Source organism: Arthrobotrys flagrans, assembly GCF_004000055.1.
Source record: "Arthrobotrys flagrans strain CBS H-5679 chromosome Unknown unitig_0, whole genome shotgun sequence".
Taxonomy (NCBI): Eukaryota; Fungi; Ascomycota; class Orbiliomycetes; order Orbiliales; family Orbiliaceae; genus Arthrobotrys; species Arthrobotrys flagrans.
In genome coordinates this window covers 4,696,264-4,715,264 of record NW_027137550.1, presented here as the reverse complement: position 1 = coordinate 4,715,264, position 19,001 = coordinate 4,696,264, and the positions used below count along the sequence as shown (strand labels likewise).

The 19,001-nt window shown below is 49.5% G+C and overlaps 7 protein-coding genes across 8 annotated transcripts; 2 read left to right on the top strand and 5 right to left on the bottom strand.

Annotated features, from left to right (window-relative positions):
• Positions 1–389: 389 nt before the first annotated feature.
• On the top strand, positions 390–1,612 carry DFL_004408 (uncharacterized protein; the record flags this gene model as incomplete). Its single annotated transcript, XM_067633497.1, has 2 exons — positions 390–778; positions 844–1,612. The coding sequence occupies 2 exons, from the start codon at positions 390–392 to the stop codon at positions 1,610–1,612; spliced, it is 1,158 nt and encodes a 385-aa protein (XP_067491659.1).
• Positions 1,613–2,022: 410 nt separating this feature from the next.
• DFL_004407 (uncharacterized protein) lies at positions 2,023–2,739 on the bottom strand (the record flags this gene model as incomplete). The annotated part of the gene is made up of 2 exons (XM_067633496.1): positions 2,023–2,281; positions 2,363–2,739. 2 exons carry the CDS (start codon positions 2,737–2,739, stop codon positions 2,023–2,025), a joined length of 636 nt encoding a protein of 211 aa, XP_067491658.1.
• A 1,191-nt stretch (positions 2,740–3,930) lies between these two features.
• Positions 3,931–6,606, bottom strand: DFL_004406 (uncharacterized protein; the record flags this gene model as incomplete). Of its 2 annotated transcripts, XM_067633494.1 has the most annotated exons (2): positions 4,172–4,215; positions 4,284–6,606. In XM_067633494.1, the coding sequence occupies 2 exons, from the start codon at positions 6,604–6,606 to the stop codon at positions 4,172–4,174; spliced, it is 2,367 nt and encodes a 788-aa protein (XP_067491656.1). The 2 variants fall into 2 exon arrangements, with proteins under 2 accessions (XP_067491657.1, XP_067491656.1); XM_067633495.1 differs by having other exon boundaries at positions 3,931–6,606.
• Positions 6,607–7,974: 1,368 nt separating this feature from the next.
• Positions 7,975–9,999, bottom strand: DFL_004405 (uncharacterized protein; the record flags this gene model as incomplete). The annotated part of the gene is made up of 4 exons (XM_067633493.1): positions 7,975–8,989; positions 9,050–9,343; positions 9,408–9,802; positions 9,865–9,999. 4 exons carry the CDS (start codon positions 9,997–9,999, stop codon positions 7,975–7,977), a joined length of 1,839 nt encoding a protein of 612 aa, XP_067491655.1.
• Positions 10,000–11,758: 1,759 nt separating this feature from the next.
• On the top strand, positions 11,759–13,510 carry DFL_004404 (uncharacterized protein; the record flags this gene model as incomplete). The annotated part of the gene is made up of 5 exons (XM_067633492.1): positions 11,759–12,175; positions 12,245–12,281; positions 12,344–12,728; positions 12,782–13,245; positions 13,302–13,510. The coding sequence occupies 5 exons, from the start codon at positions 11,759–11,761 to the stop codon at positions 13,508–13,510; spliced, it is 1,512 nt and encodes a 503-aa protein (XP_067491654.1).
• Positions 13,511–15,238: 1,728 nt separating this feature from the next.
• Positions 15,239–16,350, bottom strand: DFL_004403 (uncharacterized protein; the record flags this gene model as incomplete). Its single annotated transcript, XM_067633491.1, has 2 exons — positions 15,239–15,322; positions 15,382–16,350. The coding sequence occupies 2 exons, from the start codon at positions 16,348–16,350 to the stop codon at positions 15,239–15,241; spliced, it is 1,053 nt and encodes a 350-aa protein (XP_067491653.1).
• A 1,621-nt stretch (positions 16,351–17,971) lies between these two features.
• DFL_004402 (uncharacterized protein) lies at positions 17,972–19,001 on the bottom strand (the record flags this gene model as incomplete). Its single annotated transcript, XM_067633490.1, has 3 exons — positions 17,972–18,649; positions 18,715–18,854; positions 18,917–19,001. The coding sequence occupies 3 exons, from the start codon at positions 18,999–19,001 to the stop codon at positions 17,972–17,974; spliced, it is 903 nt and encodes a 300-aa protein (XP_067491652.1).

Sequence of the window (19,001 nt, the reverse complement as noted above, 5' to 3'; positions counted from 1 at the left end):
GCTATGATTTCGTTCGGTTCGATAACGTTATGAAGCCGCTGACGAGGCCCTCGGTCTTTTGCTTAACGTAAGCAACGTGCAAGGAACCCGTGGCTTACGCGTTCCTTCGGTCGTGGTTTACCGGTCGACCACATGGCTTGCGATTAACAGCGGGTCGGTCGGTCGGCCTTGGGTCAGCCTCATGGTTCGAGGCTAATTGGTGCCGGTCGGTCGGTTGGTTGCCTGACTGGCACCCAACCCCGCCCTGGGCTGATATAAAGTCCGAAGGGCCGTCCCTCTCTGTTGCTTGTGATTTTGGAACATCGGTACTGAATTCGAACAAGCCGAATCTCATTTCGTACGAAGTAACACTCAAAGAAGACGCATTTGCATCAACGGAATCCCTCCAAATGCCCCCACCGCCCGAAAACTCCGATAGCAACGGCTATCACAACCAATACAACGCCTATTCCCAAATCCCCGTCGACGTGGGGAAAATAGTCGCAGACGTTAGAAATAGCGTCGAATCAGCTATGAGGAACGTACCGCCGTTTAGCATGCCGCCCATGAATTTTGGATCTTGGGGCGGGCCGCCGTGTCCCGGTCATCATGCTGCTGCTGCTTGGTCGCCGTTTGGTGGTGGTGGTGGTAGCAGTGGTGACGGTGGGAGCGGGAGCGGGAGCGGAAGACCAACGATACCGGCTTTTCCGAAGGACGATGAGATCGTGGTGCAGGTTTGGACGCAGGCGATTAAGAATTCGTTTAATTTGAAAAAGTCGGTGTCGATATCTACCATGTCGTGAGTATCCTCCTTCTTACGCTGAGGTTCTTACGGCTGGATGCATGCTAATCGATATCGAACAGTGGCTCCGTAAAGGCCGAAATAATCCCCTCCCCGACCCCCACCACCGAACTCTTTAGAAAATTAACAACCCAAACGAACACCGGCTCCCAACATATCGCCATCTCCACCTCCCTCGGTCCCTTCATGCTAGACTCCTCGCATACCACGATGACCGGCAGCATAAAAGCAATCTACCCGGACGATTGGTGCGGAACGATAGAATTATCGATAACCCACGGATCGTACAAACTCGGCGATGCGGTTGTAGTCAGAGATATTGTGGATCAGAATACAAGGGAGAGGCGGATACTGGCGTTGAGAGGGAATCCGAGGGAAGGGGAGGAGTTTAGCACGTTGAAGATTGCGAGTAGGACGGGGAGCGTGGATGTTAGGTTTGAGAAGGTACCGGCGTTGAGGTGTTTGACGGAGGAGGAGGTCAGAGCCGAGGAGGAGGAGGCAAGGAAGAGAGGGGGGATGACTGGGTTTTCGGGGCCGACTGCTGGTGGTGGCAGTGGCGGGAGCGGGGGCGGGAGGAGTAAAGAGCAGAAGGAGAGGGATGGGCCGGCGGTGTTTAGACCGGGAGATGGGAGTACGGCGGCGAGTTATGCGGCTACTGCTCCGCCGCAGCCGACGCATCAGCAACCGTCAACGAACCATCAACATAACCATCAGGCGGCGATGGAGCAGCATCGACAGGTAGTCGGTGAGCATGATCCGGATGATCTACCGCCGTCGTATGAGCAGAGTGAGCAGGAGAATGTGCAGATGCAGATTGCGGGGAGGGATTAGGATGGGATTATTTTCTTAATGTTTAAATTTACTATAGGGGGGTGTGGCCCGAGGGCTTTTTTATAATTTATATTTGCTAGGAAATTTTAAAGTTGGCGAAGGTGGTGCTTTTGGATTCGGGCTTTTGCAGGGAATTCTCTACTCTTACATGGATCTTTTCTTTCATAATTGTTTTTTTTGATACGTATCGGTATCTTGGATTGCAAAAGTTCCCTTCGGATGATCATGTTCTAGCTTTGAAGGCAAGATATTTGGAACCGGAGGAATTTATAAATACGTACACGAAACTTGGCTTCATCGTGGGGATATTCCAGCATACCCACGAGTACAATCTCAACGTTCGATCTTTAGATAGCCCCCCCCCCCCTCCCCCAATGCATGCCATCCGTATATACACGTAAGAAAAACATCTACCTCCCGACGACCTCAGCCACAAACCTCGCCGCATCCTCAGCATCGCTCCCATAAGTCAAATGCGCCGCCAAGATCACCGCCTGTCCCCGACAGATGAGATCCCCCGCATTACAAAATGTCTTCGCCTTAGCATCCACCCCTTTCCCCAACGCGACCCCGTTTTTCGGATCTCCAAACATCACCACCGCGGCTACTTTATCCGTGGCGGCCTGTGGGAGTTGGGAGATGGCGTTGTGGACCAATTGCGCGCCTTGGCTGTATTTTTTTCAACCGTGTCAGGATCGAACGTTTCGTGATGATTAGCGGAAGGGGAAGGGGGAGGGGGAAATTAAATACCTATACCCCGCCAAAATGACTTTCGTCTCCGCACAAACCCCGCCAACAAACCCCGCCATGTCGCTGCTCCCGGCCCTATCCCCCCCAACAGCGAAACCAGCAACGTTGGCGGGGTAATTTACACCTTGAACGGCCAATGCGTTACTACCGCCGGGGAGCACCCGACCCAATGCGGTGACGAGGGAGGGGCCAATGACGGTTCCGAGGTTTCCGGTTTCGGTGGTGCCGCGGGCAAATATCAAAGCGAAGGGTTTGCAGGCGCCACCGTTTTGGAGGTCGTTGCGGGTTGTGCGGGATTGCCGTGGGAAGAGGGTGGGGAGGGAGGTCGTGAGGGGGAGGAGGGTTGAGAGGACGAGGACGAGGAGCGGGAGGTACATTTTGGGGGTGGAAAAGGAAGGTCCGGCCTTGAAAACTGAAAGAAGGAGATGGATATCGATGAAGCGAAAGCTGGTGATGGTACTTGGGATTGAAGTATTCGAATGTGGGATACCATGGGTTCGAGGCGGTATTTATCATCTCGACTAAACTTAACCCGACACGCATCCCGTCCCGACCGGTTATCGATTTGTTCACTTAATAGTATACTGGGATACCGAGGTTAACCTTTGGATGCGAATCGTACGTATCATCTATTCTTAGTATACCCGATCCCTCTCCACGCTTAGGTAAAGAGGTTAGCATATTCTCGGCCCTCGGTAGAGGTATGTGCGTCCATGCAGGTACCGTTTACGAGGCTCTTGGGACGGTAAATAGTGGCTTTTTGATCCACTTCCTCGGTAGATATAAAGACGGGACGAATTCATGGATATATCCGGAGGGTACGGTTGGTCGGGTTCCGTGGTATTGGGGAGCAAGCGCTCCCGGTCTACGTTTCTCTTTTCCCCTTTCCGCACACTTGGCCGGAGAAGCGCAAGTCAGATCTTACGATATATATCAATGCGGGACCTTGGATAGGTTAGATCCCAGGCACGGATATGAGACGAAAGGGCACGGGTGCGCATTGGCCAAAAGCGTGTTGTTTTGATCAATTGCAACGTCTGAGGTTTGGGAAGCAGCCTTGGCGTTTGGACGGATGTTTCGGATTCGATATTATATAAAAAAAATGACCCGAGGGATCTCGATCTTACTCGGTATAGCGCTTTTATTGAAAAGATCAATTTGCCGTTGCTAATATCTAACATTTCACTGGAGAACACACGCAATTCAGAAGAATAGCACACTTAAAAGTAGCCTTGGGAAATATGGCGGACAACTAGAAGTGAGGGCAGGTAAGCAAAATGCAAAGAAAAGCTTTGAAATTCGTGTAAAGAATCGTAGCGGGGAAATTGGTTTTCGCGTCATGCTACTACCGCTTCGCTCATACCAAGAATTAAGAAACAAAGAAAAAACACCATGTGCCCTTTCCCATCCATTATTATAACACTTCACGCCACGACGCCGCCACCACGTGCACTCTCTGCGGAAAAGGATAGATTGTAGGTAAGGATTTCAAAGAAGAGATCTCTTCTTTTTTTTTTTTTTTTTTTTTTTTTGGGGGGGGGGAAGATATCTAGATCGAAAAGGCCGTTTCAAGAGAAATAGATATCATCATAGTCTTCATCATCACCATCAGACATAACCCAGTCATCCACCTCACCAGGAGCGGACATGACAGCGTCTTCATCGCCATCGCTACTTTCGGATAAACTGATGACGCTCCCGCTGCTGCTACCACCGGGCGTCTCAATATCGACATAACTGCCTGTTGTTGAAAACGTAGAAGCAGTACAAACGCTCCCAACACCGACGGTGCTGACGTTGACGCTCATATCATCGTTTGCGGGTTGATCCGAAATTCCACGGTGCGGAACGCCCTTGGTGTTACCGACGGCTTCACCGCCGGACCAAACCGGCATGAATGATCTCTCTGGGTCTTCCAAACAAGCAAGTTGTTCTTCGAGGAGGATGGGCTCGAAGACGATATTTCGAGCTGTCATCTCGGCGCATTTGCTCCTGATATATGTTTCGCAGAGACGAATGATGTTGAGAAGGCTAAATGGGATTTCGATTTTGGCTCTTGATTGTGGGGGCCAGATGGGCTTGTTGTCGTATTCGTAGTCGCCGGAGGGTTGTTCGTGCGTGTATCGGTTTTCGGCGCATTTTCGGCTTTCGATTCTGTTCAAGTGGCCGACGTTGCGGAGGTGGACGCGAAAGTTGCCTAATGTTTCTCCGGGGCCTGGGAAGTATAACATGTCGGGACAGTCGGCGCAGCGGATGCGGGGTTCTGCGGGTTTTCTGTAGTCGTGGGATGGGTGATGCATGATCGCCCAGAAGTGGGCGGGCCTGTTTTGATAGCCGAGGAGGGCCAGTTCGTCTCGGAGCCATGTTGGGGTTCCCGCCTCGGAATCGGGGAATGCGTGAGATGGGTTGGTGGCTTTGAGTATTGGTTGGAGGGCCGGTGCGGGGGCGAGGTAGGTTGGGGGATCTTTAGTTTCGGTTTTGATCAGGGGTTCGATCAAAGTTTCGGAGGAATCGTGGAAGTTGGGATGGGTATTCTCTGTTTTGAGGGCTCGCAGGGCCGAATTGATCGTGTGGGTGCTGCTGACGCTTTTGACGTCGTCGTCCCGGCCGGGGAGTTCCGTACCGCTATTGCTTACGACTTCACTTGTGGCGTCGTCCTCGTAAGTCACGATTTCGAAGTGGGATGCACTGTCTCGAAGTGAAGTTTGCTGGGTGACGGATGGAAGGGGATGGTGCGGAGCTCCCGATTTGACATCTCTCCATAGATCTTCGACTTCGTGGCTGGGCCCTTCGCCAGATGCCTCCCATTTGCCCCATTGGAAGATCGCTTGATCGAGATCAAACCGAGTCGGTAGGTCCAAGATATCCGGTGATGAGCTTGTATTATCGCTCGCAAGACTGGTCTCGCTCAGGTTGACCCAAGTGTTCCTTTGAACGGCTCGGTCCTCGAGTTCGGTCTCCTCGGCGCCGACGCATCCTAGATTCCCAGATAGTTTCAGACGTCGAGATACATAGCTCCGTAGGGACAATCGGAAGGGGTCGAAAAAGTTCTTGTCGACTTCGGAAGTCGGGGGGAGGTATTGATCGATCCAGTCCATGTTGAGAAGATTCTTGAGCTCGTTCTGCGCTCGGGTCATAAGGGACAGTGCGGCTTCTGGCGCCCCGGGGACTTTGGCGGTTTCTTCTGGATCGAACGAAGCACGCATGACGGCTGCCGCGAAGGCGTCGGAGGCGATGGTGGCCAATCCGGCTTCCGCACATATCCTGAGGATAAAAGCTGGGTGGGTTTCGATCATTAAGGAATTCGAGAATATCCATCGGGCGATGTAATCCCTGGTCGCATCCGTGGTTCCGAATGCGACGGATAGGCAGTGAAGGGTATACCAGTCTACGGTCGTTTGAACGAGGGGGTCGCTGCCGTGGACGATGTGAACCAAACGTTCCAACGCTAGAATATGACGTCCGAAGGAATACGGTTCCGGCAGGTACTCTTTCTTCGGTTGCACGGCAGGAGCTTCTTCCCCTTCGACGGCCGGCTTCCGTTCACCCCAAGCCGTCTGACGGAATTCCTCAAGATTCTTGGCCATTTGGTCTTGGTCCGAGAGCGGGGCTTCGAAATAGTCGACCAAATTGGATTTCCATCGGAGGACGATTTCGGGACACCAAAGCTTTTCTTGCCATTCGACGGCTTTCTCTCCTTCGTCCTCGGGTGTGAGGTCGAGAACGTATCTAACACCGATGGGTAGCTTTCCATCGACGAGAAAGACTTTTTTTTGCTTGACCAGACGGTTGATGTGTCGTTGTTGCATAGGAGGACTGAGCAACTGAGCGAAGACCTGAGACCCTGTCGAGAGAAGCGCATGGGAGCGTACTCTCAAGGGAGCATTGGATAGACCGAACCTTCTGGAAGCTATATCCGGGGTGATGGTAGAAAGTGGAGGATTGATGAAGATGAGAGTATCACCATCGTTCATTTGAAGAAGGGGGAGAGGAGTATTCGTAGCAGGGTTCGAGGGGAGAGTATTCCCTGGTTCTCTGGGGACTTGAGCATAGATTGGAGTCGATGAATCGAATTGAGAAGGAGGGGGATCTTGGAAGTAGTCGCCGAGGGTGGAATCGGTGGCGAAGCTGGCGGTTGCGGTTTCCACCGAAGCCTCGCTGCCGGCGTATGATGAAGTACCCGGTGGCCCTCGTTGAAGGTTAAGAGTCGCCCCTCGCTGACCGGGATCTGTTATTAACGCCATGGTAGTAATAAGAGCAGAGCTAGCTACTTAGGTAAGTTGAGGACACGGATGTAATTAAAGTAGATGAACGTGACTGGAATGTTAGTAGACGGATGGAAAGTCGAAATGCTACTCGATCTCGCTCTCTTCTCCAGGGAAACTTGATGACAGGCGTCAGTCCGTAGGGGGTGCGCGCCCTTCTGGACCTATATCCCTATGTCTTTAAATTATAGAACAAAATGCAACAGTGTTGTAATAACCGTAGGTAAAATAGAGGAAGAAGGGGGAAAGAAAGAGAAGAGCTCGAAAGAGACAGAATCGAGCTATATCAAGCGGTAGAATCCTCAGCATACACTGCCGGGTACTTGGATATCACCAGAACCTGAGCTCGAATCGAGTTTCGAATTCCGAATAATCGAAGCCTGGCGGCACAGCACCGGCGGCTGTTTGCTAGTTGCTCGTTGTGCGTTAGATCTCAGCCTTGTCGTGCCTCTTTCTATGCGAACACCTTTCAGGCTACGTTTCCCGAAGTTTCCTTCGAATCGAAAGGGGCTTAATTAAGAAGGTCGGAATATATTACGTTCCCGTACTGTGCGGGGTTGGATGGAAATTTAAAGCCGTCTGTCCATCTGTTACATCTGTAGCCAGGCTGAGCGCTGACGGGAATATTATGCATGCGGGAGTCTCGTCAACTTGAAGAAGGATCCAGGCCAGGCCGACTTGTCGGCTGCATTCGATCGATAAATTTAAGTAGTACTCGACTTGCTCGCATTTACTTGTGAGTCTAGTCTAGCCGATAGAATTCCATTGATGTATCCGAAAAAAAGAAGAGAATTCCTGGAAGGCTTATCTTTTTCAAGGTCCAGGCATGCTTTGTGATTTGTTGAGTTTCTTGGGGGCTTACGCGGTGACGAGTTGTTGGACCGTGTGTCTCAGTCTGTTCGCAGTTAATTTAACCTCCAAGTTCGCGGAGCTAAATCTGCTAGCTGGGAAAGGGAAAGCGGAAGAGAGCTGCAACGGTTTGCATATGCAAAAACGCATGACTCAAAATCCGATGTCGCATGTCGGTCAGAAACGTACTTGCATTGTTTGACGAGTCAAGATCGAGGTTGTGTTCTGCTGAAGGGTACTGGAGTATCTACAATACTAGAGGACAGTTTTACATTAGCATCCGGCAAGTATATCACTTGGAGCCGACAGGTTTGCGTTGAAGTGGTTTGTCTGTGTAACATTTCCAGATTGAGAAATTACCGCTTAAAGCCGATTGGGTTATTTCCCTCCTAACTGTAAACCTTATCTCTATTTTGATACTAGCTTGAGCTTCATGGAATAGTGTAATGTATTGTGGCTTATGCGACTCTTCATTGATACGGCCTCTCGATTGAGTAGCTACAACCTGATCCCCTGCAGCCAGTCTCCTCTCGTCCCATTGTAATTCCTGACCCTCCATTCAACGGCCTTCATAGAATCAATAGTCGGATAATCTCCATCGTACAACCTTTGCGGCGAGATCCTTCTAATATAAAGAGTGTGCAAAGCCCCTGATTCCATCTTGAATTCATGATCTTGATGCTGCTTCTTCTGTTCCTTCGAGGGCTCCGATCCAACCTCAAACGATACATCCCCTAGCGTCACCACCGATAGTTTATATCTATCCTCCCACCGCCGCGGTTTCGGTTCCGGCCCTATTTCGGACTGGATTTTTAATTGTCGCAGAAATTCCAGTAGGATGTCTTCGATTATTAGACCCATCTGTAATTCCGGAGAGGAATTGGCCCCACGGTTACCCGGCATGGCGTAGGAAACTAGGTTTGGCATCGTCGGGAGGACGCTGGAGGTTGGTTCTTCTCGTAGTATCCTGTCTTCATCATAAATTGCCGCGAGCGGGTTGCTATACTTTGCTGCTAGTGGAACTGGTTCGTTCGGTTTTGCGTAGGAACAGGCCAAATGTTTTAATCCTGGGAAACAGTCGCGTACTTTGATGAAGTGGTCCTGGGATAATTGCCATCTTGGTTCCTTGGAAGATGGGATGTGGATAGATAGCCATTCTAAGTTCTTGTGGTTGGATAATGCTGAAAGTAGTCCATCCGGATTTTCCCTCTCCGTATCACCTTGGTTCTCACCATTTTCCTCAAAGATGAAGGTTTGAAGTGTTTCGAATGATGAAAGAAGGCCGAGGAAGTACCGCTCTGGGTATACTGGAAACTGGGATCGGAACCGGAGTGTTTTTAGCATCAGGCGCCCGGACTGCAAGGTCGAGCCGTAGGCTTCGAATAGGGCTTTAAACAGAGCTTGGTGGCTGAATACTTCTGTTTCTCTTTCATCTTCCTTTTCAACCGCATGCTTGGTGCTTGAGAACTCAAAGTATGTCAGACGGGTGAAGTCGATGTTGGAGAGAAGGCATCTGGCTTCGGATAGAGTCAGGCGATTGAGCTTAAGGCAAAGGGTGGTAAGGTTTGGTAACTTGATGGCTTCGTCATCATGGAGCAGGTTCTTTAGGGAATCAGCACGAGCGGGGTTTGGGATAATGCCTTCTTCGTATATCAGAGTTTTCAGCGTATCTTTCGAATTCCAGAGTAGCTCCCTAATACCACTTCCGTCTTGGGTTCGGAAGATATCCAGATATACCAGGTTCTTGATCCCTGATAGGGAAGTAGAACCCCGCGGGCAGCAGAAATTGAAGGCGAATGCCTTCAGATTCAGCTTTGCGAGACGTTGGCCAACCGTGTCTGTGAATGAGATGTGACTATCGAGCCATCTACGCGGAACTAGAGTCAGCACCGGCAATACGAAGAACTGGGAACACGGTGTTACGGACGTACACCAATACCTCAAGCTCGGTGAGATTCTCGAGAGCCTGCTCCAAATATGCGGTTAGAATGTGAGTACGTCCCGGGCCGGGATTGCTCCACCCCACGAGCAAACGCTTTACGTATCGTGCGCAGTAGGGCACCAAGTCTGGGTCGGCGTTTTTAGGCGTGGCCGAGGCTGGAATCATGAGAGTAGATGGGTTTCCGGGACCTGGATTTGGAATATTTGTTCGCAACGAATCGCGCTGGGAGGTTGAGACATATCGCTCCAGAACTTCGATACACCCCATGAAATTTCGATTAGACGGTGCGGCAACTATCAGGTCCCGATAAAGCCTTCCGGTAAGGTTTTGGTAGAGGGTTTTTGAAACCCTCGATAGGGCGCTCAGTGTTTGAGTGTCTTGTGTCTAGATCGTACAAGGTATCTTAGCTTACTACACTACGAAGAGCCATTGGGCCGGATACACACGGGGATGAAATCGGCAATCATATGCCAAACGTCTATAGGAGACGACACCCTACGCCGTTTTCCCCCACGAACCTCTGAGATCGAGAGACGTTCTGGGGCCTTTCCCTTCTTCCGATTGGTCGTCCCCCCTTCCATGCTTGAGCGATTATTTAAACCGTTGCGATGTAGCGGTAGTATGGACGAAGCTGGGAGGGGAGCTTGGAGCTGGGGAAGGTGTGGGAAGACGCGTCGTGAGCTCTCGTGCGAGCTCGCTAGGGAGCATAATGTGTTGCGCGAGAGGTCAGCGGTCGGTTGTCACACACACATACATACAATTGAGGACACTATCAAGACCGCATCTAATTGGTGCCTACCGGTCTCATACCCACTACCAACTGCCAGCTATTAACAGATATCTCTTTTTCGAATGCACGATTTCATCACCTCGAGATTTTCTGTACGGACGGCCAAAAAAAGGTTTGCGCCACCGAGCCAGCTAACTAGCTCGGCTATGAAAAATGCTTCAATGCAAGCAAGGATCAAGTTTATAATAGGCTGTGCAGTACTGTGCACACAAACCGGAGCTTTGTCTCAATAGCTCAAGCTGCCTTGCTCACGGATGCGGCAATACCGACAACTTCGAAGGAACTCTGAACACATCTCCACGTGATGATAGAGCTTTCTTCCAACCAGATCCAATCGATAGCGAATGACTTTGGCGGCGGCTAGGATAGGCATTCGCCTCTTGCCATCTTTCGGCAGGTCTGATTCAAATCCTGCTGATCAAATGCTTAGTACTCCGTATATCCAAGTGTGTAGCCGATGGGCGGCAGAAATTAGGAAAGATTCATACGGTGAGGGAGCGCGGAGCAAGAAGAGCAGGAGGTCATCTTTATCAGCTCGATACTTACTTTCGGTAAGGATACAGTGGTGTGATTTCAAGGGAACCCTCTTGATGCTATCGACGAATCATCCACCGACGCAGGGAATTAAAGATTCAGATAGGTGAATCTTGGAGCGGCACTAGCTAGGGAGGCTGTTAAGAAGGCAAAAGCATGGAATTCAGCAGGTCCCAAAGGTTAAATCCTAGCAATTTAAACCACCCACATGCACAAACTGCGACCTCGATTCCAACTGTCCGGTCCCGCTTAAACCGATTGGCCCCACCTTGCTAAGCCCAGCCTGCCTTGGCGCAATGACTGGCTGCTGTTAAACGACCACAGTTCAACGCATTCGCACCAGGTCTCACCGCTCCGCTAATCAGGTCTCGCGCATGACGGTTTAGCTCGCCCATTGTCTGGTCTTCGAAATTTGACAAGAATTTAAAAAATGAAAAAGATCACTAGCAGGAGCCCGGACGCATCTAGCAGGGCTGCAGAAAATCCCAACCCGCTGTGGGACCGTCCAATCCCAGCACGGCGCCTCCGCTGCTGTCCAATGGTGAATCTGCTATCAAAATATCTGGGTCCGGTCGTACGCCCCCATCCGGGTCTCAGCAGCAATTTGAGCAACAGGCAATCTGGACCAGTAACTATACTCTGCAGAATGTAGTGGCCGTTGGTGCCTTATAAATACCTGACAGCCCTATGTGAAACAATACCGTTGAAGATGTATCCTGCTTGACATCCTCCCGTTCTTTCTTTCCTTTCCCCCCTCTCGACCCTCCCTTTTCCTGACACCCGAGTACCCTTTGTCTCTCGTTTCATTAAATATATTCAAAAGGGTGGGACATAACTTGAACATCTTGCATTGCACCTGACCTTCTTTCATTTCTCTTACCAAACTTCTGGCAACTTTCCGTCCGCTGAAGGATTATAGCGCATGCAGTTGTTGCAGGTCACATGGTAGCGGTCGACCGACGACTTTGACTTCCGATTTATATATATAACAAACACTTACCGAAAGACGACACAAGATGAGCGCAGCAAATCGTACCGGTAACCCAACCGGTTACCCTTTGGGTTTATCGGAGACGGACTACAATGGTCTCCTTCAGTTAGGGTTTCTAGCACAGGCACTCGGACCATATCATAATACGACAATGGCGGAAACAGTCGACCTCCTTCTCGCAAAGGATTCTCCGGTCAATGTCACCCAACTTCTCGGTCCGGTATTAGCGCAGGGTGGGATGGCATTCGGACCGGTTCTTGCACTTCAGGCTTTGAGTCTCGTTCTGAAAGAGGTCCCGCACGACAATGTTAGCTTTAAGAACGTTACAACGTATATTGTTATGACTGCTGTTTCTGTTGCATTCGTTCTTGTTCGGTTGTATAGCCGACAGTTTGTGACAAAGAAGATTCGACCTGAGGATTGGGCCATGATTCCGGCTATTGTGAGTAGACTGTGCCGCTGACTTACTTTGGCGAGATCGTTAACCGATATTGATCGTATTGAATTCTAGATTGTATCCGTGTTACTTGGGGGTTGCTTCGCCTTGGGTGAGACGCCGATAGCCGATGCGTATATACATATCCACGTACACGAACTGACAGGGGAATAGGTTCTGATGAAAGAGTCGGCAAGGGTACCCTTCATCAATGGGACCTCACATACAACGAGTTCAAAGGATATCTTCAGTGGCTTTGGGGTTGCGAACTGCTATACCCTATTGCTCTATTCCTTGTTAGGAATTCTCTGTTGATATTCTACTGGTCTCTGGTTCCTTCGCGTTCGTCGGCCGTTAGAACACACTTGATATTCCGAAACGCTGTGATCGCTTTCTTCTTCGTCAACCTTGCGTGTGTTAGTGTATCATTGGGGACTATCATCTTTCAGTGCAAGCCTATTGCGTACTGGAATGATCCGATCGGTGCTAAATGCATCGATCGGTCGGCAAGTTTTATTGCTGGCGGTATACTCATTATCATCACTGACGTTATGACTCTGTAAGTTGCATATCTCGGGTCACGGATGAACTCTCACTAATTGAGTCTTTTAGTCTCCTCCCGGTCCCTATCATCTGGAAACTCAAATTGCCGGTCCGTTCCAGACTCGGAGTCATCGGCATCTTCTCCCTCGGTCTCTTCGCCTGCATTGCATCGATCAACCGAATCATCCTCGCAAGCGAAGTCACAAACTCGACGAACGGCGACATAACATACACCAATGCAATCAACGGATCTGGAACCTGGAGTTTACTGGAAGTCAACATCGGTATCATTGCGTCGTGTGTTCCCGCGATCAAAGCGCTCTTTGTCAACTCTGCAGATCGATCGGGTACGAACCGGAGCCGGACGAATCAGTCCGGTCGGTCCGGAAGATCAGCTGAGGGTACAGCTGGTAGTGGAAAGCGAGAGGTTATTGGGAAGGATGGAGCGGTGGAGCTTACCGTGACCACTTCTGTGTCTGTGACTACAAATACGAAGACGGATCTCGAGGCTACTATTATTGAAGACGATGATGGTAAGGTATTCTTTAAACTTCTCGCTATACTTGCGGTACTAACGTAGACCTTTTAGATCCGCAATTCATTCATTACTCTCGACCCTTCAGAGGCGAGGGCAGCTACGGCCATGATTACGAGATAACTTACATCGGCTCAGACAGCGATTCAAAATCCCTAAAAACCAGCGAACACTCTCCATCGGAATACAGGCCAGAATCGAGATCTGACCCTAGATGGAATCCCAGACTAGATTCAATCCAAAGGGCGCCTTCCTTTATCTGAAGTCTTTTCTTTGCTCGAGCATATTCCCTATCACCGATACAAGGATGCTGCACAACACCCAACCAAAAAAAAAAGAATTCGCGATGAATGCTTTCATCTGGAAAAAGTTTTCCATAGATTGATCCCTCCACCTTTTTGGTTCCCTTTTCTTTTATCAGCTATTTGATCAATCTAGATTGCCATCATATGCATCTCGAGCCCGTTTTTAGTCTGCCATCACTTTTTTTTTCTTTTCGATAAGAAAAATTTGGCACCGAATTTGGTCAACTTCTTCTATCTTCGTCAATATCTTAGCGACTTCTTTTGCTTCCATGTCAAGTTTTCTTCGATTTCACCTATTCGGACTGCTTCTCGAATTCAGGAATTCGATCGATCGACCTTTGTTTTCTCTCTCTTTTTTTTCGTTTCTTACAGATACCCTCAATGCCTTCGGTAGTGCGTTTGTCCAACATCGCCGTGGCTCTGCTTTATTTATTATTATTATTCTACTCTGTAGCACTCTACGGAGACTGGTTTACGTCTTCATCTTTAGCGATATTTTATGTCTCTTCTTCTTTCTTTCTTTCCTTTTGGGTTAGAAAATACCCATATCTGTCCTGCGAAGGACTTTTTTCATTCCGCAGATGGGAATGGTTTGTTACAATGTATTTGTATATAATATTTTGTATTCCCTTTTGGGAGGGATGCTTGATATGAATGGTACCTGCTTGGCGCGGGTTCGGATCGAAGAAATTGAGTTTTGTAATGGGGATATACGTAGGATGGTAGTGTGATCTGTGAGTTTCGGGACGGATAGGTCAGTAGCTGAGGTAGCGGTATGCGCACCTGCGGCTGCATGCGCGCACATGCCGCCGTGCGGATCGATAATCATCATCCGCAATTAATTGTAGTGCCGATGGGAGAATCCGAGAGGGCCCCGGGGTGGCCAACTTTCTCGTACGCCCGCAGATGGCGCGCCGCAGGAGCTAGGTGCGCGAGTGCGATACCTATAGCGTTAATTGTAGTGACGGGAAAGAATAATCAATCTCAGGTAATTTCCGAGACGGCTTATTGGGGCAACCCGATAAAGCGAACGTTGATAGGTGACACCGAATGTTTTCTCACGGCATGCACGTACGATGGCGAATGATATGTAGGTAGGTAATTTGGGGATCAGCCCCGGGGAAATGAGTGATGTGCGGGCGGTTAAAGGGGTGATGTGGGAGGTGCATAGTATCCTCGATATGTATATCTTGAGGATCTGACATTGCGATTGATGAAAAGTACGAAGTGATGTCTAGATTGAATGAGAATTAAACCACCCTTTATATACTGAGGTATCAAGAACAAAATAGGAAGAAAAACACCGCTCCGGAGAACCAAAGTCTAAAGAATACATATATATGCGCAACGCTGTTATAGTAAACCCCCAAATAATATGCAATAGCAATGATGCCAAGGAAAGACGAGAAAAAAATGAATAAATAAATGGGATGCAGAGGGCGTTAGCCCATAGATGATACATGTAGGAAATCAGTTCTTTTGGGAGTAATTCCTCCTCGCTTGTTGGAGTTTTTTTGGGGGGAGGGATTAGATTGTATAAACATTAGGTGACCCGTGGGATCTCAAAGATGCTAAGCTTTTTGTTGGATGTTTTTGATAGATTTATGTGGTTGGATTTGATGATAAGGAAAGTCGTAAAGGTTCGGATCGTCATTAGGTCGTTTCAGGATGTTGGATGAGTTTTGGTTAAGCGATGCAGCGGAATAGGTCGGTTCGTCCCCATAGATGTTCATCATCGAATTGGCGTGTTTTGTAGTCGTAATCGACGCACTAGAGGAGAGACTGTTAGTGGACGGTCGTTGGGTGGTAGCATTGGGTGCTCGGCTTACCTTCATCCCACCGGTTGGGCCTACGTGCGGGCAATGTGCGTCAGGGCGAGTGATAGTCAACACGATATGGATGGAACGGCAGACGACAGAGTCACTCCAGACATCGGTATAGCTACCGAATGGCTTGGCGGAAAGACTCTCGATGCAGTGCTCGATGCTATCGTACTGTGCGTTTTCACCGTTACATCTTAAAGCTTGAGCGTTGCAAGTGGTCTCGATTAACTCCCTCTGCGCGACTGGGTCATTATAGTCGGTAGATGTGAGCTCTTCGATGAAGTGGTCGACTTCGATTAGAGCGAGGTCGTAGTTGACGACTTCGCCGCGTTCGTTGAATCTCCAGAATCCTGTTTGTTTGAGGATCGAGACCAGTTTGCCGTTGTCCGGGCTTGTGGCGTTTACTACTTCTGCGTAGAGGTATACCGTGCTTGCAGCGACTTCGGGACACTCTGAGGAGAATTGAACGAGTTCGAAGCGGGTGAATGCGGCGGAGTTTTTGTTGGAGATGGGGAGCGGGGGGAGGGCGAAGAAGTATTCGATTGAGTCTTCGAAGTCTGTGAAGTTTCCAACTGGAGATATTCTACCGCTCGCGTGATCTGCGAATAGGCCGTCTGGAACGGCGGATGCTCCGAATGTGATGATGGGGACTTGGTTGGGGAAGATTGTTAGGTTGTAGATGTGATGGATGGTATTAAAATTTCGGTCTCTGTAGGGGTTGCCACTTGGTGGTGCTGTGTATCTTGATGAGGTAGCTGTTGAGGTTGAAGGGGAGGAGGATGTTGATTCGGATGTTGTAGTGACTGGCTCCGAGGTACTCGTGCAAGGTGCGGTGGTAGCACAAGCATTATTTGGGCACGAGGTTACAGTTACAACTTCCCAGACCGTGCGAAGTGCTGCCGGCGCAGCAGCTGCTCGATGGCATATAGCTAGTATACACCCGGCTTGCGCGATGTAACGAGCGAGGCTCACCATCTTGGCGTCGACAGATGTACAACCTGCAACCTAAGACGGCAATTGATATCTGCAAGGGGTAGAGACAAAAAAAGTATGTATCTTATGCAATGTATGGAAGATTATCGATACCGATAAGCAGCGGAGAACTGGATATCGATGCGGAGCGACGTGGAGGACCGGGTGGTTTTAAAAGATCTCCTAGCTGGTCGAGAGAACCTACTCGAAATCTCCAATGCAACGATGATACGATGCTAAACGGGTAGTCGTGAGGCAACAAATGAAATTCGTATAACAAAACAAAGGCACGGCCGCAATACGCCCAATCGTAGAGATGCCCTCAATGCGGTGGTCAGTCTTCTAGCGGAAGAAGTTGGCTTCCCAGCTTGCCATGTGGCACGCTATGATGGCGGTTGCTGTGTTATAAGAGAAACGAATGGGTGTGGGACTCGAAAAAAAAAAACTTGTGCCAGCGCATCATGTTGGTGAAGGTAGCAGGTTCAAGCCTCATCGAGCAAGAAACTGGTCTCCAATGCATCTCGCCATGGGGGAAAAAAAAATATCTTTTTCGTCCCTTCGTCTTCGGGCGGCGTTGCTTTTTGTGGGTCCTGAAGCTGCAAGCCAGTTCACAACGTGATGAGATGTCCTTGGACAGTACGTCAACGATGCCAGGTTTGGCATAGTCTTATGCGGGGCGCCCAAAAAAGGTTGCTGTTGACCAGCGCAGGTCCCACGAGCCCGGAAATTCAGGAGCCGACTCATCGAATCAAAACGTGCGGGATGATGAGCTCGAGGGTGTCCATGTACCCGTTGTCGTCACCGCACAATACAATCTCTGTGCCTTCCGTGATGCTTCAAAGTATCACGTTAACGGGCTGATGAAGATGTCCGCTTTTCTCTTCATGCGCGTCATCTGGAGGAAATCCTGTCTCGTATTTTGGCTCCTGTTTTCTGTCAAACCAAGCTCGCAGGACGCGACCAGAGCTTTGGGTGGGGACCTGGGAGCATGGGTCCCTAGACTAACGCATTTTAGCCGAAGCTGCTAAGCTTGTCATGCTACCAAAAAGAGAGCTTCGAAGCCCGAAGGTGAGACCAAAGTTGTATCACAATGCTTGAACTTTCTTCATATCCGAGAAAAAAGTCATCGATCGAGAGGACTCAACGGAGGTATCGGTGGTTCCAAAGCTGTGACAAGAACGGCCAATGCTTGTGGCCCCGATTGACCTTCTTCTTTAGCCCTAATTTACCTGAGAAGGTGTCCTCTCAGGAGTCCATCTTTGGCGTTTTATTAATATACCTCAGCCAGGATTTGTCGGTTGGATATTGTCGGTGGTTGGGATGCAGCTCTCGACAGCTTGTGTTGCCAACGTCGAAGCCAAGGGAACAATCCAACAGAAACAACACACTTCAGCCACAACCCACGGTAACACAACGTTACACACGAGACCGGACGTCGTAATACTCTATGCCTAAAACCATCTACTCGTAATTGACATCTGTCCTGCAACTACACATATATTTCGTGAAATTGTGAGTTTGACGAGGGGTTAAAGTCTAGCCACAAAGTTGTCATTCCGTTCGGTATATTTAGGAGTCCTGCGTAAGTTCCTCGTATATTAGAGCTCGCAACTATTCGTCATCATCAGAAAGGGTCGCCCGTGCCGCCGGGAAGGGTATTATGTGCCTTCAACGTACTGATATGCGAGTATGTTTCTCGCCACGCGGGATTCAGCGCCATGCTAGTATTTCTATGCTGAGCCACACCCCGACCGGCGACAATGTGACCTTGTAACATCCCGGTTGTCTCGAAGTTTAATTTGAGGGTATCGTGAAGGAGCGGTACGTTCTCGGTCAGAGATCGGCGCGTAAGCAATCGGCTGGCGAGTATGGGCGTTCTTGATGTAACTGTGTAGTCTATGAAATTGTCTTTGAAGTATTTGTAAAATGATGGGAATGTTTGATTGAATGCGGCGAGGGTGATGTTTTGCCCGTATCTGGTGGAGAGTTGGGTTAAGACTGGTGCTGATAGTTTTCCGGCTTTTTCGGCGGTTCCGTTTAGCATGTATAATGTTGCAGCAAACGCTGGAGTCTTGCTACCGCCTGCGACATCGGTGCTGTTCACGACAAAGTAGTAGCCCATAAGTCCTCCGTCGTTAAGGCGTGGGATTTGAGTATGTACGTAAGTGATTGCATCATGGAAGATTTCCATTGGTGTGTCTATTTTAGTGAGATTGAAGAAAACGATCTGCGTGTACCAAGGTTGTGAAGGAAATATTTTTACGGTGGCTGATGTAACGACGCCGAAGGTACTCGGTCCTCCCTTTCGTATTGGGTTATAAGAAGCATTCGTATCCACTTGGAAGGAAAGGATTCTCGGAGCCATACCCCTCTAAGGGCCCAGTATATCTCCCGGTTTTGATAATCGTTTGCAGTAATATATTCCCCACTGGGGAGTACGACTTTCATCTCGAGGACTTGGTCCACAGCCAGACCGTAAATGGAACTTGGAGGGGAATGCCCTCCGCCTACGTGCATATATTGTCAGCCGCAGCATAATAAGGGTACAGAGGGTCTGGAAGGATAATACCTTGAAGGAACCCACCGATGCAACTAACCGTGCTAGCACCCCCTCCAACGATGATGCTGTCGTGCTCGTCGACAAGGGGGTACAT